The sequence below is a fragment of the Poeciliopsis prolifica genome, unplaced genomic scaffold, assembly GCF_027474105.1.
Source record: "Poeciliopsis prolifica strain line A6 unplaced genomic scaffold, Auburn_PproV2 SCAFFOLD004, whole genome shotgun sequence".
Classification (NCBI taxonomy): Eukaryota; Metazoa; Chordata; class Actinopteri; order Cyprinodontiformes; family Poeciliidae; genus Poeciliopsis; species Poeciliopsis prolifica.
This window is the reverse complement of record NW_026562379.1, coordinates 19109720-19131887: the sequence shown is the minus strand read 5'-3', so window position 1 is coordinate 19131887 and position 22168 is coordinate 19109720. Positions and strand designations below refer to the sequence as shown.

Sequence of the window (22168 nt, the reverse complement as noted above, 5' to 3'; positions counted from 1 at the left end):
ATATGATCAACATGATCAATGTGATCAATATGATCAATATGATCAACATGATCAATGTGATCAATATGATCAATATGATCAACATGATCAATGTGATCAATATGATCAATATGATCAACATGATCAACATCATCAATGTGATCAATATGATCAATATGATCAACATGATCAATATGATCAACATGATCAATGTGATCAACATGATCAATATGATCAACATGATCAATATGATCAATATGATCAATATGATCAATATGATCAATATGATCCATATGATCAATATGATCAACATGATCAACATGATCAATATGATCAACATGATCAATGTGATCAACATGATCAACATGATCAACATCATCAATATGATCAATATGATCAATATGATCAACATGATCAATGTGATCAACATGATCAATATGATCAACATGATCAATGTGATCAATATGATCAACATGATCAATATGATCAATATGATCAATATGATCAATATGATCAACATGATCAACATGATCAATATGATCAATATGATCAACGTGATCAATGTGATCAATATGATCAACATGATCAATGTGATCAACGTGATCAATATGATCAACATGATCAATATGATCAACATGATCAATATGATCAACATGATCAACACGATCAATATGATCAATGTGATCAAATGATCAACATGATCAATATGATCAATGTGATCAACATGATCAATATGATCAATATGATCTATGTGATCAACATGATCAATATGATCAATATGATCAATATGATCAATATGATCAACATGATCAATGTGATCAATATGATCAATATGATCAACATGATCAATATGATCAATATGATCAATATGATCAATATGATCAACATGATCAACATGATCAATATGATCAACATGATCAATGTGATCAATATGATCAACATGATCAATATGATCAATATGATCAACATGATCAACGTGATCAACGTGATCAATATGATCAACATGATCAACGTGATCAACGTGATCAATATGATCAACATGATCAATATGATCAATATGATCAATATGATCAATATGATCAACATGATCAACATGATCAATGTGATCAATATGATCAACGTGATCAATGTGATCAATATGATCAGCTGCTCTTTGCACAAAATCTCTACATTTTTCTTCTTTTTTTGTTTCATTGTTTGTTTGGTTCTGCTGGATTTTAGCTCAGTGTTTTTCTGCTGCTCTCGGTTTGTTTGCTCCAGTTTTGTTGATGTTTTTAATTTGATTAATTTACGTTCAGTTCGGTTGATGATGCAGCTAATGTTAGCATTGCTGCTAACTCAGGATTGTTGCTAATGCCATCGATGAGGTCACGTCTTGTCGCCATAACAGTGTCCAGGAAAACAAATCCGTAGCTAAAATGTCAGAGTTCAATATCTGGACTTGATCAGAACTACGTCTTTTTGGACTCCAGCTTGACCTTTGACTTCAGGTGATTTTAGGAGTTTGTTAGATTGTGTTGATGTTTGTTAGAAAAACCACATTTGGACTTTTAGGGTCTAAACTCTAAATTTCTGTCATTTTTCTGTCCAGTAGTTCATCAACTTTGACCTTGAAAGTAAAAACTGGTAAACTGTGGCGGCAGGTCCAATCTCAGACCTTCAAGAACTGCCGGAGTTCCCAGTGAAACCAGTGAAACCAGTGAAACCAGGAGCTCCAGGTTCTCTGCTTTGAGCTGCAGCTGCTGAGGCTGCAGTTCCTGCAGCAGGTGAGAAACAAACAGTCGTTTTAATCTTACAGTCAGACGCTCTGGGATCAGCCTCACCTACATCTGCTGTTTCATAAGAGCTGCATAACTGGACCGCCTGTCTGTCCGTCCGTCCGACCCGGACACGGAGCCGCCCGACCCGCGGGTCAAAGTTCCTCTGAATACGTACAGAACCGCAAGCAAAACTATCAGAGAATATCAACAGATGCGAGTGGCAGCTCTTCATAGTGTCATTAATTAGTCATTCAGCCGTTCATTTGAATTAATATCAATCATTTCTGATGTTGATTTGATTCTTTTTCATCTGAAGACGGCGACAAAATCACCAATGACGAGCAAACACACATCCAGAATCCTGAAACTATAAATCTAATCAACCAAACCAGCAGTAAACAGAAAACCAGGGAATAAAAGGTTTGGTGTCTAAATGAATGAATGAATGAATGAATGAATGAATGAATGAATGAATGAACTCATTGTAGCCCAAGTCTCCATTTGGTGAAATCATCGTTTTCTTATTCGTCCGGCTTTAACAGCATCGCTGCTCAGAAACACAACCAGTTTTTCCTCCATGTTTGATCTTTAACTGAACCATCAGAACCTGCAGGTTTGGACTGGAAAGGACTGATTGTCTCAGCAGCCAATCAGTGAGCAGCAGGCTAACCTGAGCAAACATATCCTGGACTCTGAGACCCGGCTCACCCGACCCGCTCATCCTCATCTTCATCAGTCAGATCTGGGTCAGAGTGGCTCTGAGTCAGCCCTGTGACCCACATCGCTGCAGGGCTTAAGGTCCACTCTGGAACATTTCTCTGCCCTGGTCCAAACATTTCGCAGCCCGGACCCGGTTCCAGCTGCACTCAGTTCGGAACCAGAATGTAAATAACGTTTGGTGAAAACCCAGTTTTCTCCGAAGGGTGTCTGGGAGTAGAGCCGCTGCTTCTTGGAGGGACGATGTCTCTCGGCCGGCCTGGGAACGCCGAGCGGTTCCCTGGAAGAGCAGGAACAAGCGGCTGGGAGAGGGAAGTCTGGGCCTCCCTTCCTAACCTTCATCCTGGGTGACGGCTACGTCTTCGGTGCATGCGGGTCGCTTTGGAGGCGTAAATCATTCACACAGAGGAACGAATGGAGTCGCATTTCATTAGCAACATGAACAACCAGGCAGAAAAATACAGTTGAGCATCAAGACCTGCTGGGTGAACGTAGGAAGTACAGTTATAAAAAAATAAAGTCAACTGATTTATTGATTTAATTGATGTATGGAAGGTCTGGTCATTTCAGCTAAAACTTATTCTGATAGCTTGAGAAATCCAAGATAACATGATGCTTAAAAACCAGCTCAAGAAGTTTCAGTTTGAAGCTGATATTACTGATGGACCAGTTTGAAACCTGGCTTCAAACTGGTTTGAGTTTGTTCGGTCCATTAAAAGCCTCTGGGTTTCTAAGAACCAGTTCACCCAAACCGCCCGTTCTGACAGTGTCGCTGCTGGTTGAGTCCAGTGACAGTCTGTTTTCATCCAAGCAGTGGCTCTGGATGGGACGTTGCTGAGATTTACGCGGCGCTGCTTGTTCTGGGAAATGAAAGCTGATATTCCGCTGGCTCATTGGTTCGGCCGTGCAGCACCTGGACCTCGCTAATCCTCTTAAAACTGGCCGGTGTGAGCGCGGGATTGGCCTATAATTCAAAGTGGTTTAGAGACATAGATCTGCATAAACAGAGTGAGCATTAAGGTTATGGATCCAGGTGGAAGATTAGAACCAGGCTGCACGAGAGAATCACCTGCAGTGACTCAACAACTAGGCTGCAGCTAACAGGCTAACGCTATCGTAGCAAGTTTCATCTGTTCTTATGGCTGCAGGTTTATAAAAATGGTTTTTAACTGGAGAGAAAAATAATGCATCATGACAAATCAATGCTGACATTCTTGCAACTCTCTCCTCCAAGAGGTTCTTGTCTTTATACAACCTTCAACTATTTTTAATCTGTCCTGCTGCTGAAGATCAAATATAATAAAACTATCAAATATAATAAAAACTGATTAGCCTCATGGTAGCTACTATCTTTTATTACGTTTTAACAGAGGTTGATGCAAACATCTCAGACCTTCAGTAATTTATTTATAGTCACTTTAAAATATTGAAAGTTTGATTTATTCCTAAACACGTCAAGAAAACAACCAAAAACCACAACAACACACCTAAGAGTTATTGTGGTCAAATGTATTTGCAGTCCTCATCATAGAAACAATAATACAAAAAATTTGATCAAACTTTAAAATAAAACCATTTATAAACCAAACATATGTTTTCAGTGAGGAAGCTGGTCTTTGGCAGACAGTGCATGTTTCACTTAAACCTTCATGTGCTGAAGAGAAAAAATAAAGCTTATGACATTTGACCTAGTATAATATCACATACTGAAAAGTTTTATACACACATTTCATTTTCATTTCAAACTTCTGCTGTGGAACAAATACTGCAGGCACATCAACATAAAACCAACTGAACATAGAAATGGAACTACATCACTCACACTGTTTTCCACTGAAAATGTTGAATATTTGGTAGAATATCAGTTCATATTTAGATCTGTACAAATTTAATGAAAAATGTTAGTTGAAAAAAATCATTTAAAATGAAATGAAGTTGAAATAAGAATATATACAATAAAATGGTTATGTTTGGACTAGTAACTATGGAAACCAAGAGCATTGCTAAAACAAATTAGCTAACATGCTAAACAGTAATAACAGCCAGAACTATTTACAATTCAACAACTTAAATGAGCTTATTAAAATAAAATGAGCAGATTTGATTTTTAAGTTTTCCTCTTTGAAACGTCACCATGGTGACAGAGTTCAGTCACAACTTCCTGCTTTTAGCCTGAAAATGTATTTCCACTGAGCAGGTAACTAAAAACGTTTCAGAGAAAAATAGTCTTAGTGGAATAATAAAGGAGTGAACATATTAGGATTTTTGATTTTTTAGATTAAATAACTTGCTAACTGATTAGCGCTGGTGCTAAAAACTAATTATATTCACAATGACACTTTTAATCAATTTCAAAGGTTTTACAGTAACATGTTTGAGCTTATTAGCATCTGCGCTAACTTCAGCCAACGAGCTAATAAACAAACAAACGGCTCATTTCAATAGTTTGTGGTTGATCTCTAAATGTTTCTCCTAAGTATTTCAGCTACTGTAGCTTTAATTTTAGACCTTAAGATTTCCTAAGGAACTCATTAATGTTAATACTTCCTGGTTTTCTCTGTTAGCTCGTAAGCTAACTGCTAGAAACTAACAAAATGTTTTCAGGTACTCATTTTTTACCCTTGAATGACTTTGGTGTATTGAAACACAAAAACAAAAACCTTAGAAACAATTAAATATTAGCAACATTACCAACATTAAAATATTTAATCAAAAACTAGAAGATATTTTGTTTAAACTTTAACATCTGAATGAATCTTTTTTAAGCTTAGAGTTTTTATGAAACATCTGAAGCTCTGAATTCTATTATTGTGATAATTGTTTGTTTCTTGTGTCAACTTCTCTGGCTAACAATATTAAATTTGTTCCATTCTGTAAAGGAATTGACAGATGATTTAAATGTAAACTTTATAAAAACTCCTGCTTTTAGCAGGTTATCTCATGTAATTCATACATTTTCCACAACAGAATGGCAGTCCAGTGAGCCGCTGGCAGATCGGCCGGGTTGCAGGACCCACCGGGTCTAAGCAGCGATGCAGTGGTTGCGTCTGCGCGACATGACGTATCCTCTCCTGCAGACGCATCGAAAAGAGCCTTCTGTGTTGATGCAGCGAGCGTTGACGCATGGGAACGGCAGCGCGGCAACATCTTCGCACTCGTTAATGTCTGGAAAACGGACAGGAAGTTACAGACGGCCGGCGCGGGGCAGCGAGGGGCATCGAGGGGCAGGGAGGGGCAGGACAGGGCAGGGAGGGGAGGGGCAGTTAGGGGAGTGGCAGGGCAGGACAGGGAGGGGCGGCGCTACGTACCGATGCAGCTCATGGAGGTCAGGTCCAGCTCGAAGCCCATGTAGCAGTCGCAGGTGTATCCCTCAGCAACGCGGATGCACTGGCCGTTCTCACAGCCGTGCAGAATCCCACAATCCTCGGCGGCACTCAGGCTGGCGTGCGTCTCGTAGCGTCCTGGAAGAACGACACAACGCATTCACACCTGACCTCCAGGCTGCGTTTCCAGATCAGTTGTCATGTTTTCAGGAGTTTTTCCACCTCAGACTTACTCTCATACACCCTGCGTGGCCCGCCGCCTCCACCTCCCTCTCTGTCAGTGAACGGAGGAAGCCCCGCCCCCGGCCTCCGCCCCCTGAAGTCTCCGCCCTCCTCCCGGTCATCGTACGGCGGTCCGGGCCGTGGCGCCAGGCTGAGCGGCGGTGGGTCGGATCTGGACGGAGGTAGCGGCCGCGCGGCGAAGGCGATGTCGGACCGGGGGTCCGGAGGGAGCCGGAAGGTGGGCGTCCTGGGCACGGAGCCGTCCGGGGAGCCATAGTCTCCCTCTGGGTAGAAACCGGGGCTGATGGGAACATCGGAGCGTCAGAAAACACGAGGAGCAGCCGGACGTCGGGGGCCGGCGCCGCTGGCCTCACCTGAACTCGGAGCCGCCGTAGGTGTCGTCCGGCGGGCCGAAGGAAATGGGCGGCCTGGCCCTGAAGCCGGACCTACTGCCCCCTGCTGGCGAGTAGTCGTCATAGTTTGGACTGAAATCTCTGCCGGGAAGCGGCACTGCAGGAAAGAACTCCGGACTGAAAGGGGCAGCTGGAAAACCAGGAGACCATCAAGAACCGCAAAACTTCCTTATGAAAAAAGCTTCAGTTCAACTTTGAAAACAAAAGTTCTTTATATTAATTAAAACTGTCTCCATGTTGAGACCTGAGCAGATCGATCTCCTCCAATCCGCCCTGGTTTGCTACTGCTGTCTGGAGGAAAAACCAATCAGCTGGAGGCAGATGCTGCACAGCCTGATGAGGTCATCATCTCATCTTACCTCCTCGCCCCGGCCCGGTTTCTGGTCCGGCGGAGTCTGGGAAGCTTCCCGGGAACGCCGCTGCAGAGTACGAGCTGCACAGAGAGGCGTAGTCCTCTGCAGACAGACAGACGGCTGTGAGCACCGCCCCGCAGCAGGCGGGCCGCCCCGCAGCAGGCGGGCCGCCCCGCAGCAGGCGGGCCGCCCCGCAGCAGGCGGGCCGCCCCGCAGCAGGCGGGCCGCCCCGCAGCAGGCGGGCCGCCCCGCAGCAGGCGGGCCGCCCCGCAGCAGGCGGGCCGCCCCGCAGCAGGCGGGCCGCCCCGCAGCAGGCGGGCCGCCCCGCAGCAGGCGGGCCGCCCCGCAGCAGGCGGGCCGCCCCGCAGCAGGCGGGCCGCCCCGCAGCAGGCGGGCCGCCCCGCAGCAGGCGGGCCGCCCCGCAGCGCGATGCTTACCTGAGTCGGTGGCGGGGCAGAGGGCGCAGCCCATCCCCCAGCCCTCGCCGTAGAAGCAGCAGCAGTCGACGAAGGTGACCTGCCCCCAGCAGAGGACTCTGGCACAGCAGGTCGGCGCTGACGTGCTGCCAGCAGACGGACAGGTTCTCATCTGGACGCAACACAAACATGATGAACAGTTTGGGTTTAAACAGAAACAGTTGCTGGGAGAAATAAAAGGTGAACATGGAAAACGTTACGGATTTAAACAGAAATAAATCCAAGCAGCAGCAGGAGATTCAGCTTCTCTGCTCCATCAGGACCTGAGGCCTGAAAACTGGAGTTTTATTCTCCCTCCGCTGCAACCTGAGCGCCGCATGTTGGACGAAACTCATCGCTGATCACCGATACGGACTGATTTGATGAAGATGAGGATGAGGGAGGAAGGCGTACCCATGGTGAGGTGCGAGGCGTTGACGCAGGCCCTCTGCGTGTCGTCCAGCACCAGCGGCGGCGGGCAGCTGCAGTAGAACGACCCCTCCATGTTCACACACACGCCGTCCACGCAGCTCTCCTCCTCACACTCGTCGTAATCTGCGGACGGGAAACGGGTCAACGGGCGGAGGTCGGGCGCGGCCGCCGACCCGCCGACCCCGCCTGTCTGTACCGATGCACTCCAGCAGGGCGGAGTTGTAGACGAAGCCGCTGGAGCAGTAGCACCTGTAGCCCGGGATGTTGTTCACACACACGCCGTTCTTACACACCTCGGGGTGGAAGCGCTTACACTCGTCCACGTCTGGAGACACACAACAGGGGGCTGAGAGGCCGCCGTGGCTACGCCAACCAGAGGGTGAGACACGGCGGGTCACAGTACCTGAGTAGCTGAAGGCGACCGATCCCGCCGTCACGTAGCCCCTCCCACTGGGACACAGGGACAGGAAGTCAGCTGCAACACAAACGGCAGCTGTAAGAACGCAGCAACGCAACTGGGGCAATGCAGCCAGGTGCGTCTTGTAGGTCCCACCTGTGTCTGCGGCGGGGCAGGGGTGGGCGTGGCAGCCCCTCCCCCAGCCCTCCCCCTCGGTGCAGCAGCACTCCTGCTGGCTGGTGTTGGACGCCAGCAGGCTGCAGCCGCCTGCCGCCAGGTTGTAGTAGCAATCCCTCAGTTCACCGGGCCGCGCCGGAGGCAGGCGCTGCAGAACCGCAGAAACGTCCTGGAACCCAGAGGAGGAGGAGGAGGAGGAGGAGGAGGAGGAGGAGGAGAGAGGAGGAGGAGGAAGAGGAGGAGGAGGAGGAGGAGGAGGAGGAGTGTGTGGACTCAGGGTGGGACCTGGACTCTGGAGAGGCAGAGAAAACGCTGAGCTTTAACAGATGTGAACACTAAATAAATTGAACCTCCAGTAAAATAACTGAATTATGAACAAAATGTGACAAAAAGTTGAAGAGAGATTTTATGAATAAACCAAAGCAGCCAAGAGGAAATATAGAGCAAACTCCTCATCATCATCATGGTCTTCATCCCGACCTGAAACAGACGATGGTTCTGCGGGCCGCGAGGACGGCGGCGCAGAGGCTGGAACCGACACGGACGACCCGACGCACGAGCCGTCGGCGGCGACCTGCTGACCCGCCTGGCAGGCGGCGAGGCAGCGGAACGAGCCGATGGTGTTCTCACACCGCCGCGACGGGCAAACGGAGCCGCCGCTGGACACGCATTCGTCCACGTCTGGGGACACAAAGAGACACGGACGGCTGAGTGAGGACGCAGACGCCCAGACGGCGCGGCGCCCGGACGGCGCGGCGCCCGGACGGCGTCCTGCCGCAGGCTCACCGAGGCAGGCGGTCTGCTCCGGGTTGGCGCTGAAGCCCGAGTCACACCGACACCGGAAGGAGCCGTCGGTGTTCACACAGCGGCCGTCCGAACACACACCTGGCCTCACACACTCGTCCACATCTGGAGGGAATTGAAATTTAAAAACATGAAAATCTGAAACCATTAATCAGTAACTGAAATAATCAACCAATTTATCAACCAGTTTGCTGAAAACAGCAGAATCAAGTCAAAACTGCAAGGATACAAAATTCAACTTTTTGGCTTCACTGGTTCAAATTCTGATAGCAGCTATTAATCATCAACCAATTATCAATGAGTCTATCATAAAACCCCAATGATGATATTTATGCTCAATCTGAGCTTGTTTGTTTTATCAGGTGACATCATCACCTTGATTGATAAACTTCAATCGACTGAAAAAACAAATGAAAAGAGACGTTTAAGTGACATCTGGAAACCAGAGCTCTGAGTGGCTCACCGAGGCAGGCCGTCCTGTTCTCACTCAGCGTGAATCCAGGTGAGCACACACAGGTGTATGATCCAGGTGTGTTCACACACTCGCCTCTGGAGAAGCAGAAGTCCCCCTCCAAACACTCGTTAACGTCTGGAGACACAAACCTCATCAGAAACCTCATCAGAAACCTCATCAGAAACCTCATCAGAAACTTCGTTTAGCAGGTAAAAACCAGCCGCACTGCGCTGCTCTCACCTGTGCACCGCCTGCCGAGACCGGAGCTCCGGTATCCGGGGCGACAGTCGCACCTGAACGAGCCCACGCTGTTCACACACACCTGCTCTGCGTCACACGCTCCGGCACTATCACACTCATCCACGTCTGCAGGACAGAGCTAGCTTAGTGAGCACTTCTTTCTGCTAGTGTGCTAACAGAGGAGCTAATTTCACTAATTTTTTTAAACTAATATTTATTTGTGGTCTGGATGTTCCATCAGTTCCTGGTCAGTAAGAGCGAAACTCTTACTGGTGGAAACCAACTGAAGGTTTTCATGATGATGATGAATCTGTCCAGTTTCATTTCATTTCAGACATTTATTCGTCCAGGACTCTTGGGCCGTGGAATAAAAACCTTCTCAGTCAGAACCAGGAGCTGATGCAACCAAACACACATTCCATGTAAAACCAGACAAGATGTCTGCAGGAGAAACATCCTGGGATGTTTGCAGTAAGTTGGATGAAAACCTGAGTATCATCTGCAAACAGGTCGACTCTTAGGGCCCAAAATGACCAAGATGAGAACAACCATGAAACCAGAACCAAAGTGGGCCAAGTCCTGGTCTGTGTGGTACACCAGAACTAAAATAAAGAATCAAAGCTGAACGTGAGGTCAGTAAGATAAACATCAAGTCCAGAATGTCGTGACAATCAGATCCATGATGCAATGCTTCCTTCCTCTAAACACCACAAGCAACGTCAGGTGATGCGCCACCTGGTGGAGTGGTTAGGTACTACACATATCAGCAGCTGAAAACAGAACTGTTGAGTAAAAATAACCGAATATCTTCTATATTATTATGTGACATTTTGTTTTAACTCTCAAAATATAAATAAGAAAAATGATAAACTGATCAATTTTATGATAAATGCTGATATTTCCAATAATGTGGAGGATCCATCATATTTCTGTGGATCTTCAGTTTTTACCTGATAACAGAACCTCGGTGTGTGTGTGTGTGTGTGTGCGTGTGTGTGTGTGTGTGTGTGTGTGTGTGGGGGGGTGTGTGTGTGTGTGTGTGTGTGTGTGTGTGTGTGTGTGTGTGAACACACCTGTGCACAGCCTGTTGGTCAGTGTGTATCCTGGACGACACGACACACACCTGTACGACCCCACAGAGTTCACACACATCTGCCCCGGACACTGAGACGGCTCCGCACACTCGTCCACGTCTGAACACACAGCGGACCCGATCACCGACCCGAACGTTCTGACGAGCGGCGCCACGACCAAACCACGCCTACCTGTACAGGTGTTGTTCTGGAGCCTGTAACCATGGTGACAGACGCAGCGAAAGCTGCCGGGCGCGTTCTCGCAGAGGCCGCCGGAGCACGGGGACCGCCGGCACTCATCGATGTCTGCGAACACGACGGAGAATCGGAGCTGGACGGGTCCAATCTCGACCCGGCGTCTCAGGTGAGAGGCAGGTGAGCGTTACCTGTGCAGATCCCGTTGAGCAGCCCGAATCCCGGCTGGCAGGGCGAGCAGCGGTACGAACCCGGCAGGTTGAGGCACTCCTGACCCGGACACTGCAGCGGGTCCACACACTCATCCACGTCTGGAGCACACACACACACACAGATAACACACACACACACAGATAACACACACACACACACAGATAACACACACACACACACACACAGATAACACACACACACACACACACAGATAACACACACACACACACACAGATAACACACACACACACACACACACACACAGATAACACACACACCACACAGATAACACACACACACACACACACAGATAACACACACACACACACACACAGATAAACACACACACACACACACAACACACACACACACAGATAACACACACACACACCACACACACACACACACACACACACAGATAACACACACACACACACACACAAAACACACACACACAGATACACCACACACACACACACAGATAACACACACACACACACACACACACACAGATAACACACACACACACCACACACATAACACACACACACAACACACAGATAACACACACACACAGATAAACACACAGAAACACACACACACACACAGATAACACACACACACACACACACACACACACACACACACACACACACACAGATAACACACACAACACACACACAACACACACACACACACAGATAACACCACACACACACAGATAACACACAGATAACACACACACAATAACACACACACACACACACACACACAGATAACACACACACACACACACACACAGATAACACACACACACACACACACACAGATAACACACACACACACACAGATAACACACACCACACACACACACAGATAACACACACACACACACACACACAGATACACACACACAGACACACACACACACAGATAACACACACACACACACACACAGATAACACACACACACACACACACACACACAGATAACACACACACACAACACACACACAGATAACACACACACACACACGCAAACACACACACACACAGATAACACACACACACACAGATAACACACACACAGATAACCACACACACACACAGATAACACACACACACACACACAGATAACACACACACACACACACAGATAACACACACACACACACACACAGATAACACACACACACACACACACAGAAACACACACAACACACACACAGATAACACACACACACACAGATAACACACACACACACACAGATAACACACACACACACACACACACAGATAACACACACACACACACAGATAACACAACACACACACACAGATAACACACACACACAGAGAAACACACACACACACACGATAACACACACACACACACAGATAACACACACACACACACACAGATAACACACACACACACACACACACACAGATAACACACACACACACACACAGATAACACACACACACACAGATAACACACACACACACACAGATAACACACACACACACACACACACACACACACACAGATAACACACACAACACACACACACACACACACAGATAACACACACACACACATATAACACACACACACACACACAGATAACACACACACACACACACACACACACACACACACAGATAACACACCACACAAACACACACACACAGATAACACACACACACACACACAGATAACACACACACACACACAGATAAACACACACACACACACAGATAACACACACACACACACACACACAGATAACACACACACACACACGCAAACACACACCACAGATAACACACACACACACAGATAACACACACACACACAGATAACACACACACACACACAGATAACACACACACAGATAACACACACACACACACAGATAACACACACACACACACAGATAACCACACACACACACAGATAACACACACACACACCACACACACAGATAACACACACACACACACAGATAACACACACACACAGATAACACACACACAGATAACACACACACACAGATAACACACACAGATAACACACACACACACACACACACAGATAACACACACACACACACATATACACACACACACACACACACACAGATAACACACACACACACACACAGATAACACACACACACACACAGATAACACACACACACACACAGATAACACACACACACACACACAGATAACACACACACACACACACACAGATAACACACACACACACACAGATAACACACACACACACACACAGATAACACACACACACACACAGATAACACACACACACACACACACACACAGATAACACACACACACACACACACACAGATAACACACACACACACACACACAGATAACACACACACACACACACACACACACAGATAACACACACACACACACACACACAGATAACACACACACACACACACACACACACACACACACACAGATAACACACACACACACACAAACACACACACACACAGATAACACACACACAGATAACACACACACACACACACACACACATAACACACACACACACACAGATAACACACACACACAGATAACACACACACCACAGATAACACACACACACACACAGATAACACACACACACACACAGATAACACACACACACAGATAACACACACACACACACACAGATAACACACACACACACACACAGATACACACACACACACACACACACAGACACACACACACAGATAACACACACACACACACACACACACAGATAACACACACACACACACACACACACACAGATAACACACACACAACACACACACACACACACAGATAACACACACACACACAGATAACACACACACACACACACACAGATAACACACACACACACAAACACACACACACACAGATAACACACACACACACACAGATAACACACACACACACACACACACACACACACAAACACACACACACACACAGATAACACACACACACACACACACAGATACACACACACACACACACACACACACAGATAACACACACACACACACACACACAGATAACACACACACAGATAACACACACACACACACACACACACACACAGATAACACACACACACACACACACACACACACAGATAACACACACACACACACACAGATAACACACACACACACACACACACACACACAGATAACACACACACACCTCTCAGATTCCGTTCATAAGGTTTATTTTTAGGAATTTTTTCCTCGTTAAGTTTTTACCTTCACAGGTGTTCCCAGTGAGCCTGTAACCATGGTAACAGAGACACCTGAAGCTCCCTGGGGAGTTTTCACAGCTTCCGTTCCTGCAGGGATTCTGCTGACATTCGTCCACATCTGGGATTCAACACGAGGAAATACATTTGTTTCAACTATTTATTTCTATGTTTAATCTTTTACATTTTGTTGACATTTTTTCCACTTAACTTTCAACATAGTAAATGTTTTTGGCATTTATTGCTATAAAAGTTTGTTAAACCAGAAAGAAAATTATTAAAAGTTCAAAAATATGTTTTAAATTTTAGGTTTGTCCTTTCAGCTTCAGATTTTGTTGTAATTTTAACTTTTTCTTCAGTTTCAAAAAAAGTTTTTTTGAACAAATTTAGCTCCGTACAGTTAGTCATAATTCTTCTTCCTCTGAATCTAATAAAAAAAACACATCAAAAAGTAGATTTCATTTTTATTCACTGAATCTTTTTTTGGTTTAAAATTTCAAATATTTTGTTTCAATCTCAATATTTTTTTACATCCAACAATACAAAGCTTTTAAACAATTTTATGGCCTCAATTTAGCTCCGTAGCTTTTAATGAATCACTAACTACTGAACTATGACTTGTTATTTCTAGAGCTTTTAATTTTTTTAATTTGGTGGAAGATATACTTTTGATAGCTTTCTGTTTTCAGATTTAGTCATATTTGCTATAATTCTGACTGAATTATTCTTTAAATTTAATATTTTGCAATGTTTTTTTTCTCCATTCAAATTTGTAGCAAAATTATGTGAATGAATTATGATTCAGGATGAAAAATGGCAGCTGAATATTTTTAAAATGATAAAAAATGTCATCAATAAACAGTTTGATGTTCAGATGAAATGAAACATTTTGATAAAGAAACATTTCGTCCTTCCAGTGGATTTTCTCACCGGAGCAGCGGCTCCGCTGAGCGTTGGGCTGGAATCCCTCATCACACTCACAGGTGTGTTTCCCACCTGGCAGATCCAGGCAGCGCCCGCGCTCACACACACCTGGTCTGACCTGACACACACCACGGACAGCTGCACACACCAACACTTTGTATTATTATATTAAAAATGGTCTCAAAACAATATTATCAACAGTTATAATTAATTACTGGTGCAGTAAAATTTGTTATTGTCTAAACATGATGCTGCCAGTAATATGTTTTGTTTTTATTTAAAAAATGAGGAAATAATTGATTTTTAATCTGAAATTATAAAATATTTCCGGGCATTAAAATCTTTTAAATTTTAAACAAAAAAACAAAACCTAAACTCAGAACCTGGTTTTGGGTTTGAAGTTCAGAAACGTTTCAGATTGTAGAGCAGAAATTCATCAGAATCATATTTGATCTGATGGATCTATTTCAGATCAAATATGATTCTGTCTATCTATCAAATATGATTCTGTCTATCTATATTTGGACGTTTTAACAGAAACTGATCTGGTTCCTTTACCAACACACAGCCAGAACCGGACCAGAACCGCCTGGCCCAGTTCTGGCTCTGGCTCTACTCACGCTGGACTCTGGCGGGCCGGCTGGTTGGGCTTGCAGCTGGCCGTCTCTCCGGACCAGGTGGTTCTGGTCCGGGTCTGGACCCTCGCTCTGAGGTCTGGGACGGGGCCGGGATTGGCTGAGAGTCTCCTGGAACCAGCGCCGGGTCGGGTCGCGATCCAGAGGACGGGAACGCCAGCGGCGGCTGCAGCCTCGCTAGAGCCGGGTCCAGTCGGCCATTTTGGACCACTGGTCGGCCATGTTGGACCTCGGGTCGGCCATGTTGGACCTCGGGTCGGCCATGTTGGACCTCGGGTCGGCCATGTTGGACCTCCGGTCGGCCATGTTTGACCTCCGGTCGGCCATGTTGGACCTCGGGTCGGCCATGTTGGACCTCGGGTCGGCCATGTTTGACCTCCGGTCGGCCATGTTGGACCTCGGGTCGGCCATGTTGGACCTCTGGTCGGCCATGTTGGACCTCCGGTCGGCCATGTTGGACCTCCGGTCGGCCATGTTGGATCTCGGGTCGGCCATGTTGGATCTCGGGTCGGCCATGTTGGACCTCGGGTCGGCCATGTTGGACCTCGGGTCGGCCATGTTGGACCTCCGGTCGGCCATGTTGGACCTCCGGTCGGCCATGTTGGACCTCCGGTCGGGCCTGAGCAGGCCGGGTTGCTGAGCCAGCAGGGGGCGTTGGTCTGGAACCGGCAGTTAGACCAGGCTGAGCAGGGACCTGGATCTGGGACTGGACTGCACCGGTTCTGGTGCCAGACGGTGACCCGGATGAACTGGGTCTCTGCTGACCCGGATCTGCAGGACAGAAGGAGGTCCGGACCGTTAATGATTGATCATCGGCATCAGAAGTTCTGGAGGTCCGATTGTCGGATCAGTGAACGTGTTCCCCAAACCGGTTATCAATTAAGAGCAACAATCAGTTTTTAGGGAGAATTTTGCAACTGAAGTATTTTTGCTCAAACTGAATTTAATTTTCCCAAAAGTAAAAATAACTAAATCTGATTTCTTGGTTCAAAACGCCACAGAGAAACACTTCAACATGTGCAGAACCGACCCAGATAACGGATGCTCACCTGAGGCGTCCTGCGCTGTTAGCAGGGCGTCTCGGCCCGGCAGGGCGTCTCGGCCCGGCAGGGCGTCTCGGGCCGTCGGGTCGCCGTTCACTCTTTGGCTGATCTGCAGAGTCGAAGCCGAGTAATGGTACCCCGGGCCGGCCGGACAGATCTCCTTAAAGGCCACTGGGAGCAAACAGAGCCAACAAACAGAAAGTCTGACGAAAAGCTCCACAGAACCACCGGAACCGAACCGACCCACCTGAACCAAAGAAGGGGCAGCGCACGCAGTCGGGCCCCCAGGCCTTCCCGACCCGGCTGCAGCAGCAGATCTGCTTGGTGATGTTCCGGACGATGGGCAGGGAGCAGGTATACGGACCCCGACTGGAGCCCAGGACCCGGTAGCACTGGCCCTTCTCCTCTGAAATCACGCTCTGCGCTGAGAAGGACACACAGACAGAGACACGTCACCGAGCCCATTCCGGTCCAAATGGGCCGAGACGCCAGAGCGCCGCATGCAGAACCAGAACATGCTGATCTCTGGCCAGAACCTGGCAGATACAAGAGAATAAAGGCAGATACAAGACCAGAACCGGGCCGAGCAAGACCAGAACCGGGCTGAGACACGACAATGGATGGGAAGTTCTGTTTACTCAGCAGTTCCATTTCCTCTCCCATGTTATTCTGTACCCAGAATGCATTGCTGTAGTTGTACAGGAAGCAGTTAAAATCCATGTCCTGCTTCGGTTAACAAAACTCAACAAATATAAACTAAAACCAAAAATCTGTTCCAGAAAAATCAAAACTTGCTGCAGCGAAACCAGGCAGGCTGACCTGCAGTAGCGGATTTGTGCCTGTTGAGGGCGATATGCAGCGCATGCTGGTTATCAACATGACTGAAGTTAGCGCTTTAGCATTAGCTTACTAAGCACTTTGTTGGTATAACTTCTTAACTAGTGCTAAATTTAATGAGCTAACATTTATGATTAGCACTTCCTGGCTAATGCAGAAAACATGCCAGTTAGTGCGGCATGTTTATTACTTTCTCCTACTGCTCTCTTATCTGTCACAGAGGCGTCACCTGGCTTGGTGTCGCTGTGCTAAGCTAACCCAGGCTCTGTCACGAGATTTCACTGCTTCCTGGATCTCAGCTGAATCCCTTCTGGATCCGTTTCTGGGCCCCAAACAAGATGGGCGCTCAGGAACTGGAGCAAAAAGATTTGGATTTCAAGCAACACAAGGAAAATGAAAGTTTTTAGAAGTGAAAACAGAGACGATGCCATCAGCCAGACCAGCATCCTGGAGCTCCTCCTGGAGAATGCCGGTCAGAATGACGCAACTGCAGCCGGGATTCACTGAAAGCACCTGAACGCCTCACCTTCCACCCGATGGGAGGCGAGGCGTTCAGGAGGATTCTGGAAGTCCCGAGTTGTGTTATTCCTCTGGGGAAGCCCACAGTGGAGAGAGGGAGTGTGTGTGTGTGTGTGTGTGTGTGTGTGTGTGTGTGTGTGTGTGTGTGTGTGTGTGTGTGTGTGTGTGTTACTTACAGATGCAGATTCCATGTGTGGCGTCAAGGATGAACCCCAACCGACACACACAGCTATAGCTCCCCCTGGTGTTCACACAGATGCCGTTCTCACACAGCCCCGGCTGCAAGCACTCATTCACATCTACACACACCAACACACACAACAACACACACACCAACACGTGTGAGTGACGCATTTCTCTTCCACGACTCCGACACTCAGAGACGGGAACTGAAAACCAGGCCTGGTTTCTGCAGGAACGTTTCTGCAGACTAAAATCTCCTGATTAGTAAAACTGGAGGAGATGTGATTGAGAGGAATCCCAGGAAAACAACTTGAATAGAAAAAATATAGAAATATTTTCCATGTTTCTATAAAAAAACATCTGAAAACAAAAGGAAAGTAAAACCTTCTGCTCATACTGGAGGATTAGCGCCCCCTTCTGGATAAATTCATCTTAGGAGCCTTCCACCTGCCACTGACCTCTGACCTCTCTGTATGTGTTTAACTCACCGACACACTCCGTTCTATTGGTTCGCTCGAAGCCAGCAGGACAGCTGCTGTTGCTTTGACCTGCGAACAAATAAAAGATTCATTCAGAATCGTTTCTGAATGATGAGTCAGCATTTATCTAACTGCTGAGCGTTTAGTACTCTGCGGTTTGCCGTGTTTCTACCTGGAGCTTCGGGACAGAGGCTGCAGTCGGTGAGACCCCAGGCCTTCCCGATTCCTCTGCAGCACACCTCTCTGCTCCTCAGACCAGGAAGTGGAGAGCTGCACTGCAAGCACACAAACACAGCGAACATCGATCACAGCGCAGGGACCGTCTGCTCCAGGAGGATGGAAACTGGCGGAATATCACCACGACTTCCTAACGTTCACCGTCTGTCAAACAGGAAGCGGTTTGTTACCTGGCTGCTCTCACCTGTCCGTCTTTCACCTCTCTGAAGCAATACTTGAAGCCAGACTGCTGGGTGTAGGTACCGCCGCCCCTCAGAGTCTGGGCCTGGATTCTAGCGCCACCTGCTGGAACCGGAGCCGGAGCGCCAGCCAAACCCGAGGAGGAGGAGGTGGGGAAAGAGGAGGAGGTGGAGGAAGAGGAGGAGGAAGAGGAGGAGGAGGAGGAAGAGGAGGAGGAGGAGAGGCTCCGCAGGGCCGGACTGGACCCGGACACCTGGAGCGACACGGAGGCAAGAAATCTGTGCTTCTGTTCAAATTACACAGAAATTAAATAAATAAAATGAACAAAGATAATGGAGATTAAACAAAACAAAAAAACTAAATTATTAAAAATATATACAATAAATATTGTCAATTAATATTAATGAATCATAAAAACTGTTAGAACAATTTTTAAAGACCCTTAGAATAAAATATTAAATAACTTACATTTCTTTTTATATAAAGTTAATAATACGGGAAATTTTACATTTTTACAACACAGTGCAAACTGAAAAAATACAGGAATTACCAAATTAAAATATTATTTTAAAAAAATAAATAAAACAAAATAATGTAAAAAGTATTCAAATAAGAAATTTAAAAAACAAAAGTGGAATGGATGAAATATTAGTAAGAATTAAGTAAAAATAGAATCAAATTACACAATTTAAAATAAATTTGAAAAAATTTGGAAAAAAGACATAATTGAAAGTCAAATGAAAATCCTAAAATAAATCAAAATTCAATGAAATTCATAAAAAATCCGAAACCAAAACATTTTTGTTTTTTTGAGCAAATCGAGCAGGAAGTTGATTCTGACTGATTTTACCTGCATCACCTGGTGGATCTTCACGCTGGCCTCTGGGGGGTGCTGAACTCTGACCTTTACCATGCGGGGGTCTTTGCGTTTGGTGAAAGAAACATGAAACTCACAGACAAACCAAATGTTTCTCTGGAAACATCCAAACGTCTCAGAAACATCCGAACGGCGGAAGGTGCGGCGGCTCACCTGCGGACGGCGGCGCCGCCCGAGTCTGGCCGAGCGGCAGCAGGAACTCCGACCGCATCAGCCCCTGATTGGCCGCCGCGGAGGAGGGCGGCGGCGGCTGGACGATCTCATTGGTGGAGGCGGCGCCGGGGGGCGGGGCGGGGATCTGGCAGAACTTCCCGGTGAAGTTGGCGGGGCAGAGGCAGCGGTCCGTCTGCAGGCACACGCCGCCGTTCTTACACAGCAGCGGGCAGAGAACTGCGGGGCAGAGGTTCCGCTCAGTTCCAGTCCGTTTGGGTCGGAACCAACACAGGCTCAATGATCACATCACAGCCAACACTGAACTGCATCATTAGGATTTAACATTCAATTACTGGTAATATTTGAAACCTCTAAGCTTTTAAATTTGTTCAAATCCTGGAAGCTAACCAGAGATTAGCATTAGCCGGAAACATTAGCATCAGCGGGAAACTGAATTAGTTTGTTCCTGTTCAATGAAAAGAAACTAAAAAAAATGTAGACCATCTAATTATTCTTAGTTTGTCACATATACACTAAAAGCAACAGAAAGACAAAACATTTATAATTATATTCAAGAATTTCTCCAAAAATATGAAATTATTTTTACTATTAAAATTTAAATGCAAAAAATTTTGGAATTTTTTTGTAAATGTTGCTAAATATTACATTTAATTTCTAACAAACTTTAAACATAAAAAAACAAATAAGTAATTATTAAATAAGAATTTAATAATTAGTGGTCTTAATTTAAACCTACAAAGAAATATAAAAAAAATATATGAAATAATTTAAATATCAGATCTTAATAATCAAATATGGGCAAAATGATAAAGTTCAATTTTCTAAGCAAAATTTTTTATAAACTTCCAAAAACTCCTCCAAACAATAAAATGTTAAGTAAGACTTTTTTTTTTCAATTATTTGAAAAAAAATTCTGTAAAAAAAGGTTTAATTATAACAGAGTGGTTTTGCTTTGTTGGAATTCCCAGTATGTAATCACCAACATTCCCAGTTCATCCATATCGCAGCACTAACAGGTGAAAGGTGAGGATGGCGCCAACAGAACCAGCCGCCACTTCCTGCTTCCTGTTTGAGCCAACGCCACAGGAAGTGGCTGCATTGTTGCGCCGAGAGCCTCTGGAGTCCAAATCGACGCCAATCAGACGGAAACTCATGGAAACCTCTGGATGTTTATGGTGCTTCATGAACTCAGAGAGTGTGTGTGTGTGTGTGTAGGGGTGTGTGTGTGCATGCGTGTGTGTGTGTTTGCTACGCTCAGGTTAGCTGTTGCGGAGCGAATTTGTCCTGCTGTAAACACGGTTATCGAACTGTACCACAGATGGAGCGCATCAACGCTCTGAGCCTGGAGCGAGTTTCAGGCCCAAATCCAGAAAACAGCCGAGCTCGGGGTAAACAAAGGCGCACTGTGACATCATGAACACAGAAAAATCACAGAAACACAAACAATCTGTTGGGCTCTGCGTAGGAGGAGAAAACTCTGGAGTTTAAAACCTCCAGCAAGAAATCAGATAAAGGGCAACATGGGGGGTTTTTCTTTGAAAAGACAAATTTAGTTTA

The 22168-nt window shown here is 46.1% G+C and overlaps 1 protein-coding gene across 1 annotated transcript in view; it reads right to left on the bottom strand.

Moving 5' to 3' along the window:
- Positions 1 to 3795: 3795 nt before the first annotated feature.
- Positions 3796 to 22168, bottom strand: part of LOC129358988 (latent-transforming growth factor beta-binding protein 4) — a 33864-nt gene continuing 15491 nt past the window's right edge. The window contains 30 exon segments of the mRNA XM_055028296.1: positions 3796 to 5621; positions 5765 to 5917; positions 6013 to 6302; positions 6376 to 6544; positions 6774 to 6869; positions 7205 to 7287; positions 7289 to 7355; positions 7637 to 7777; positions 7851 to 7979; positions 8058 to 8129; positions 8208 to 8401; positions 8457 to 8520; positions 8709 to 8909; positions 9015 to 9137; positions 9496 to 9621; positions 9727 to 9852; positions 10800 to 10919; positions 10992 to 11105; positions 11186 to 11305; positions 14531 to 14644; positions 15454 to 15585; positions 16068 to 16853; positions 17132 to 17296; positions 17373 to 17549; positions 18658 to 18780; positions 19153 to 19212; positions 19316 to 19418; positions 19565 to 19813; positions 20411 to 20481; positions 20591 to 20827. Coding sequence (XP_054884271.1) covers positions 5479 to 5621; positions 5765 to 5917; positions 6013 to 6302; positions 6376 to 6544; positions 6774 to 6869; positions 7205 to 7287; positions 7289 to 7355; positions 7637 to 7777; positions 7851 to 7979; positions 8058 to 8129; positions 8208 to 8401; positions 8457 to 8520; positions 8709 to 8909; positions 9015 to 9137; positions 9496 to 9621; positions 9727 to 9852; positions 10800 to 10919; positions 10992 to 11105; positions 11186 to 11305; positions 14531 to 14644; positions 15454 to 15585; positions 16068 to 16853; positions 17132 to 17296; positions 17373 to 17549; positions 18658 to 18780; positions 19153 to 19212; positions 19316 to 19418; positions 19565 to 19813; positions 20411 to 20481; positions 20591 to 20827 — 4748 coding nt within the window. The 3' untranslated portion in view covers positions 3796 to 5478.